This window comes from Hyperolius riggenbachi, chromosome 6, assembly GCF_040937935.1.
Source record: "Hyperolius riggenbachi isolate aHypRig1 chromosome 6, aHypRig1.pri, whole genome shotgun sequence".
NCBI classification, from domain to species: Eukaryota; Metazoa; Chordata; class Amphibia; order Anura; family Hyperoliidae; genus Hyperolius; species Hyperolius riggenbachi.
The window spans coordinates 60,353,312-60,361,333 of record NC_090651.1 but is presented as its reverse complement, the minus strand read 5'-3'; the positions used below and the strand labels follow the sequence as shown (position 1 = coordinate 60,361,333).

At 44.3% G+C, this 8,022-nt stretch overlaps 1 protein-coding gene across 3 annotated transcripts in view; it reads right to left on the bottom strand.

Annotated features, from left to right (window-relative positions):
• Positions 1-287: 287 nt before the first annotated feature.
• The window catches only part of C6H1orf87 (chromosome 6 C1orf87 homolog), a 40,699-nt gene continuing 32,964 nt past the window's right edge, over positions 288-8,022 (bottom strand). For all 3 annotated transcript variants that reach the window (XM_068242494.1, XM_068242493.1, XM_068242495.1), the window contains 2 exons: positions 7,899-8,022; positions 288-604 (listed from right to left, as the gene is read on the bottom strand). The exon at positions 7,899-8,022 is cut by the window's right edge and continues 72 nt beyond it. In XM_068242494.1, the coding sequence (XP_068098595.1) occupies positions 444-604; positions 7,899-8,022 (285 nt within the window). In that variant the 3' untranslated portion in view covers positions 288-443. The remainder of the gene's footprint in view (positions 605-7,898) is intronic.

The following is an 8,022-nucleotide window of genomic DNA, read 5'->3' as shown; positions in this document are numbered from 1 at the left end:
TATCTGGACAGTGAGGGGAATTCTCACAGGTAGAGATAAGATAGCAATAAAAAAAAAAATACCAAAACTAGTCCTAATCCCTTTCTAAACTATTTTAAAATGAATATTTTTCTCTGGAGTTCTGCTATAATTCCACAGACTGGTTATATTCTCACCTAAAATAATGATCAGTATGTTATCACACAGAGAAGGAGAGATTTTATCAAGAACATCAACAATTTGCAGCATGTCACAGACAAATGTCCCCCCCCCCCTCCCCTTCGAGAAACAAGACAAATCATTTGCATTGCTAATATGTCCCCACTTAACGCGACTTTCTGAGAAACCACGGATCCAGCACGCGTCTATACAAACAGCACAGCGCGGGCTGACTGACAAGTGCTGTAAACACAATGCGGACACGTTCACATCGCTGCCAACCCGTCTCACACTTTCCAACTCTTCTACAACTCTTTCAGAAAAATCAACAGGGGCTCCAGAGTCATGTGATCTCCCGCGCAAAACTTTCCCAGTGCTTCGGCCATCTTCTCTTCGCTCAGGCTCAAGCCATAGATGAGGTTGTACTTGTGTATGATCTGATTGGCTCTTTCTGCTTCTACTAAACCTGTGGAGAATGGAAAGTAAGAATTTAGAGAAGTCATCAAAACCTGTTATTTTGTTAACCTGTTAGCCACAAAAGAATGGTCTGGTATTAAGATGACCATACACTCATGGCCACATAGGCCATGGCCTAGGGCACCACAGGATCAAGGGTGGGTGGACAGCAGGCTATACTAGGGGGAAAGGAAGAGTCAGCTGGCTACCTATACTTGAGGGAGGGGGGTCATCAGCCTATTTATACGGAAGAGAGGGGAAGGGAAATCTGGCTTCTTATACTGGAGGGAAGGGGGGTGGGTCATCTGGCTATGTGTACTGGAGGAAAGGGTCGATGGGCTACCTATACTGGAGGGGGGTCATCTGGCTATCTATACTGAAAGGGGGCGGCCGCTGACAGTGGCCTTGGGCGGTAAAGAGTTCAAATCCGGCCCTGCATACACTTGGTGATTTTACCCATCAATATCCGGCAGATTTGATCACCGTGATCGAATCTGCTACAAATCGATTCCGCAAGCAACGCCGGACTGATTGATTTCTGTCCGAACTGAAAATTCAGGAATGTCAGGGATGTGTCGCTAACAGCGTTTGGTTTGGTGCCAACTGACGCAGGGTGTTGGCAGCAGAGTTACTCTCACCTGCCCAGACGGCCCACATCCGGTGTCTTTTCTCCATGCTGCAGCACTCCTCCCTGTGTCTGCTCTCCCTGTGTCCGTTTGGGTAAATATTCATGGTGAAAATAAAAGTTGCCAATTGCTTATTGGGGTATGCTACAGACCACCTCATATTAATGAAGCTGCAGAACTGCGATTACTACAGCAGATTGAAAAAGCTGCAAGTAAAAATGAGGTCATAGTTATGGGCGACTTCAACTTTCCAGACATTGACTGGGGTATTGAGGCTACCCATTCTGGTAAAATCAGCAGATTTCTGGCAGCACTACAGGACAATTACTTGACTCAAATGGTAACGGAACCAGCTAGGGGGAATGCGTTACTGGATCTGATCATTTCTAATAGACCAGATAATGTATCAAATGTGCAGGTTCAAGAACATTTGGGAAATAGTGATCACAACATGATAACGTTTGATCTGGTGACTGATAGGCCACGGGGCCGTGGGACCACTAAAACTATGAATTTTAGAAAAGCAAAGTTCAATCAAGTTAGGCAGGCACTAAGTTTGGTGAACTGGGATAATGTACTACAAGGGGAGGACACTGAAGGGAAATGGCAAGCTTTTAAACGTATTTTCAATCAATATTGTAGTATGTATATCCCATATGGAAACAAAATGTCTAGGAATAAAAAAAGGCCTCTATGGATGAATGGAAAGGTTAGAGATAAAATGAAGAGGAAAAAGAATGCCTATAAGGTCCTAAAACAGGAGGGGACTAAGGCTGCACTAAGCAACTATACGGAGTGCAATAAAAATTGTAAAAAAATAAATTAGGCTGGCAAAGATCGAAGCTGAAAATCAGATCGCTAGGGATATCAAATCTAACCCAAAAAAGTTTTACAAGTACATCAACTCTAAAAAAAGAAAGGTTGACTGTATAGGACTCCTAAAGGATGAGGGTGGGAACTCAATGGTGGATGACCAAGGTAAGGCAGAGTTATTAAATGCTTTCTTTGCTTCTGTCTTCACAAAGGAAACAGCACTGTTGCAGATTACAGAGGCAGAAGAGTCTCAATCTTCTAACTGTATTATTAAATACTTAACGCAGGAAGACGTGAAGGCAAGACTAAATAAATAAAAAATAGACAAGGCACCTGGCCTGGATGGCATGCATCCTCGGGTCCTAAAGGAATTAAATTCAGTTATAGATAAACCCCTTTATCTTATCTTTAGTGACTCTCTTTCAACTGGCAGAGTCCCAGTGGATTGGCGTACAGCCCACGTTTTCTCATTATTTAATAATATTTCTCAGCATCAACATGGGTTTACTAAAGACAGGTCCTATTCGACTAACATGCTCAGCTTTTATGAGGTAGTGAATGCTAATATGGATATTGGAAATGCTCCAGATGTGATATACTTGGACTTTGCAAAGGCCTTCGACACTGTTCCCCACAAAAGTCTGGTGCAAAAGTTGAGGATGCAAGGACTGGGGAAGAGTCTGTGTGCATGGATAGGGAACTGGCTAATGGACAGAAAAGAAAGAGTTGTGGTCAATGGATCGTACTCAAAATGGGAGACTGTTAGCAGTGGGGTCCCACAGGGGTCTGTACTGGGTGCAGTGCTCTTTAATTTATTTATTAATGACCTAGTAGATGCAGTAGTGAGCAATGTTGCTATTTTGGCAGATGATACAAAATTGTGCAGAATCATCAACTCTCAGGAAGATAGTGTCATATTGCAACAGGATCTGGATATGATGGCTATATGGGCACATAAATTGCAGATGAAATTCAATGTTGAAAAATGTAAAGTCATGCATTTTGGTCATACCAATGGTCTAGCACCATACAAAATAAATGGGATACAGTTGGGGACATTAAACTTGGAGAAGGACTTAGGAGTACTCATCGACAACAAGTTAAATAATCATACTCAATGCCAAGCCGCTGCAGCTAAAGCTAACAAAATTTTGGGATGCATTAAAAGGGAAATAAAAACTCGAGATGCTAGCATAATATTGCCCCTGTTTGACTCTCTAGTAAGGCCACATCTGGAATATGGAATTCAGTTCTGGGCACCACATTACAAAAAAGATATTGCGGTTTTAGAGCAGGTGCAGAGACGAGCAGCAAAATTGATACGTGGGACGGAAGGTCTCGCATACCAAGAAAGGTTAGATAAACTGGGTTTATTTAGTCTAGAGAAAAGACGCCTTAGAGGAGATCTAATTAACATGTATAAATACATCAGAGGGCAATATAATAGCTTGGCGGATGAGCTTTTTGTCCCTAGGCCTTCTCAAAGGACTAGAGGACATGATCTGCGCATGGAGGAAAAACGTTTTAGCCATTTATTTAGGAAAGGGTACTTTACAGTAAGAGTGATTAAGATGTGGAATGCATTGCCACAGGAAGTCGTTATGGCAAACTCTATACCTGCATTTAAAGGGGGCTTAGATGCTTTCCTTGCATTGAAAGACATCCATGGCTCAGATGAAAAATGGAATTGCATATGGGCCAGGGAGAGGAGACACAGGGAGGAGGAGGCGTGGAGAAAAGCCCCCGGACACGGGAGGGCATGCAATGGCGGGACAGGTGAGAGCTATGCTGCCAACACCTAGGGGGAGCACAGATGGCAGAGACAGCTCCACAGATTATCAATTGATTTCATGCTAAAATTGATTCAAGATCTGTGCATAGTGTGTGGGCAGCTAACAGATCTCTCTCTAATCAGATTCGATCAGAGGGATCTGATGGTCGATCTAGTGGCCATCTATAAGTGTATGGTCATCTTTAGTGGCAAATCAACTAACATTGAGGTTGATTCACTATAGTATATCACGCTGAGGAGCGCAAGGTAACTAGAGGAGCACAAGGTCAATAAACATAGTAGTGGCTGTGCTAGTCAATTATCGCTGTAGCGTTACTGCACTAGCGCACGTAATTTAAAACGAGTGCACACACCTTAAAGAGGAACTTCAGCCTAAACAAAAATACTGTCATTAAGTTACATTAGTTATATTAATTAAAATAAATAGGTAATATAATCTCTTACCCAACCTGTTTTAAAAGAACAGGCAAATGTTTGATTTCATGAGGGCAGCCATCTTTTTGGTTGAAAGGAGGTGACAGGGAGCATGAGACACAGTTCCAACTGTCCTGTGTGCTGATCAACCCTCCCAGTTGCTAGGCAACGTGAATAACCACATAGGAAATCCCATCATGCTTTGCACAGCATCAGGGAAAAAAAGCCCGGGCAGTTTTCTTTGATGGGTGGAGCTTAGCTAAAAATGATGCTTTGGTAAGAAAAACAAAGTTCTGATGCTGTGAAACTGTTAAAGAAACACCAAGCAAGCCTTTTCAGTTCTGCTGAGTAGATTTTTACTCAGGAGGTCCACTTTAAGAACGCATCCTATTTTGCCAGCAGCATGCATAGTGTGCAGCATTACATTTACACACTCCTTTAGTTACTGCGCGCTTCTCAGCGCTATATACTATGGTGGATGAACCCCATTGTTCCGGGCAGTACCGTTAATGACTAACTGTACATAGTTTCTTGCAAGCGTTTGAAACATTAAGTTTCTTTTTCAGGCGTTATACAAAACTGGATCAAAATTGGTGGATAGCACTCTTACTTTACAGCATTAGGGTCCCTAGTTCACATCTGGAGTTGTATGTTCTTCTTGTGTTTATGTGGATTTCCTCTGTAGACCCCAGTTTACGCCCACATCCCAAAAACATACAAATAAGCAGGGGCGTTGCTAGGATTCTCAGAGATCCGGGGCACTTTGAGCACTTCAGCCGGAAAATGTGTGTCGCCACCAGAATGTGGGTGTGGTTATGAGTGGAGCCAAATTTACATGAACTTAACAGCAGTCTAAGTAGGCCTGCCCAGCAAAATGTTGGATGAAGCCCCCTCTCTATTAATACAAAAAAAATGAAAAACATGAAAAAAAAATGATAAACATAACTAGGCAGAGTTACCTGTCTTCTCTGCTGGCTGGTCTGACTTTCTGCTGGGCAGGCTGGCCTGCCGCCAGGTTACCCGGCAGCTCCCCCATAGCATTCCCTGACCTTCTAGTGGACCCCCTCCCAGGCTCCCACAGGCCTCCCACTGAGGCACCACAACTCCCAGCATGCCCCATAAAAGAGCCATACCTCCATGTATGCCCCCATAAAGACCCATTAAAGTGTCTGCAACTATAACTGTTTTTAATTAAAGTGTACCTGTATAGAGAAAAAGTGCCCCTACAGAGTACTCCCCTTGGGAGGGAGAAGCCTCTGGATCCTGGAGAGGCATAGAAAAAAAAACAGCCAAAGGGAGTGCAGGAACCAGAAGAAAGAAGGGGAAAGAGTTGGCTGTAAGGGCAGGGGAATTGCCAGGATCCTAAGAGATTTGGGGCATTTTGGACACTCCAGCTGGAAAATGGGTGCGGCCATGCACCAGAATGGGAATGTGGTCATGGGTGGAGCCAAATTTACATGAACTTAACAGCAGTCTAAGTAGGACTGCCCAGCAAAATGTTAGATGAAGCCCCCTCTCTATTAATATAAAAAAAGGTTACCTGCCTTCTGTGCTGGCTAGTCTGGCTTTCTTCTGGGCGAGCTGGCCTGCCACCAGGTTAGGGTCAGTTTCCCCATAACATTCCCTGTCCTTCTAGTGGACCACAACTCCCAGCATGCCCCTATAGAAGAGCCACAGCTCCCTGCATGCCCCACTAAAGGCATTACAGCATCAAGTATGGCACCACAGCTCCCAGCATGCCCGCCATTGAGGCATTACAGCTGCCTCTGCCTGAGGGACATCCAGGGCTCCCCAGAATAGATCCGGGGCAAATGCCACTGATTTTTGGGGCTAGCAACGCCCCTGCGCAATGGAGTATAAATGTATATGTACAGTCTTCAAAGTAGTTACTTAAAGGAGTTATCAGGCAAAAAAATAAATAAAAAAGTTGAGTTTCACTTACCTGGGGCTTCTACCACCCCCATGCAGCCACCCTGTGCCCTCGTAGTCACTGCTGTTCTGGTCCCCCTCCATCAGCTCGTTTAGTTTTTGCCTAACCAATAATTCGTAAAAATTGTATGTGTTAATGTTCCTGCACCAGCGGAAATGTGTAAAAATGTACACAATGCGGCCTACCAACCCCAAGGTCGGCAAAAACTAAACGAGCTGATGGAGGGGGACCAGAGCAGCAGTGAGTGACTACGAGGGCACAGGATGACTGCATGGGGCTGGTAGAAGCCCCAGGTAAGTGAAACTCATTTTTTTTTTGCCTGATAACTCCTTTAAGGCCTGATGCAGAAAAGTACAGTAAAGGGAGCGCACGGCAATTTTACCATTACTAGCACAGACGGAGTACCAGCCGTTAACCCAATAGCTTAGTTCTTTACTGCGGTAACGCGTTTGTTGCTATGGCACATATTGGTTAACTGCTGGTGTTCCCCTGTGCTAGTAATGGTATAATTGCTGTGCACTCCCTGCGCACAGCAATTTTGCCATACTTTAGTACAAAAAATATGGTATAACACTAGTCTGCACCCTCAGTTGATCCAGAAGAAGGTGAAAAAACCCTTACAAGGCTTGGACCAATTAGCCCTAAAAGGGAAAAAAAATCCTTCCTGACTCCAGATGGTAGTCAGATAAAATCCCTGGATCAACACCACCATGAATTCCCAGATAAATATAGCCATGCATGTCCTTCAAATTTCAATGCAAGGAAAGCATCCAAGCCCTCTTTAAAATCAAATATAACATTTGCCATAACTACTTTCAAGGGTTGTCTACTGTGTGCAGCCAGCCAATCACCATGCAGCTTCAGTCCCCACCTGGTGATTGGCTGACTGCACACAGTGCCCCGCACTTGAAAAGTAACCAGGAAGCGAGTGGAGGAGATGCGTGCATCGGGAGCAGGCAATATATACGCTGTGCTGACTGCTCTGCATAGCAATGTACAGGACCAAGCCCCCTAGCTCCCGGCCCGACCCCCGAGGTGAAAAGGGGCACCAACAGATCTCTGCAAGGGGGCCAGGTCCACAATAGTTATGCCTCCGCATACATACCAAAGAAGAGGGAAAATGCATTGAATGCTCTGCATATAGGACTGCCTTCCGGGCCCCCTCCCAGCTACTGCAGTGGCGGCAGGGGTGATTGTTACACCAGTATATGTGTAAATTATGTATAAAACAGGCACTCCCCCAAAAACAAATATGTTTTCCTGTCAGTTTCATAAATTTATATAATTATGATAGATCCAGATTTGTAATCCTGGCATTCTATAGAAAGGACACACAGTCCCCCCAGCATAGCTGCTGCACTTCCTGTGTAGGGGGGAACTGCTTGTACCTTCTTGTTTGTTGGGGAGGTTTTATGTAGTTACACGGTCCCTGCCCTAATAAAAGAAAGCCCTCCATCTCATTCCATATTATTCGATCCTCAATAAACACCCAGTCTTTACCCACCCCTATTGCACTGTGGAGTTTATTCATCATATGTGTGTTTCTTAATCCAAACTTCGGCTTGGATTTTCTTAAAATAATCCCTTTTTTGGGAATCCTCCTGTCCAGTAGTACATTTTTTATACAGTCTGACTTTAAAGACAGCTGGAGACAAAGGCTGCATTTATAATATCTCTGATTCAGGGGTGCCTGTGATGTAGTTGGAGTAGCGTGCGTACATTTCCTTACCTGTGTCTTTTATCTGGCACATCCGTAGAACATTTTCCATTTTCTTGAATCGATCTATCCAGGCTCCCCTCTCTTCAGAATCTCCTTCTTCAAAGAGATGCAGAGCAGGTTCGGAGACGGGCCT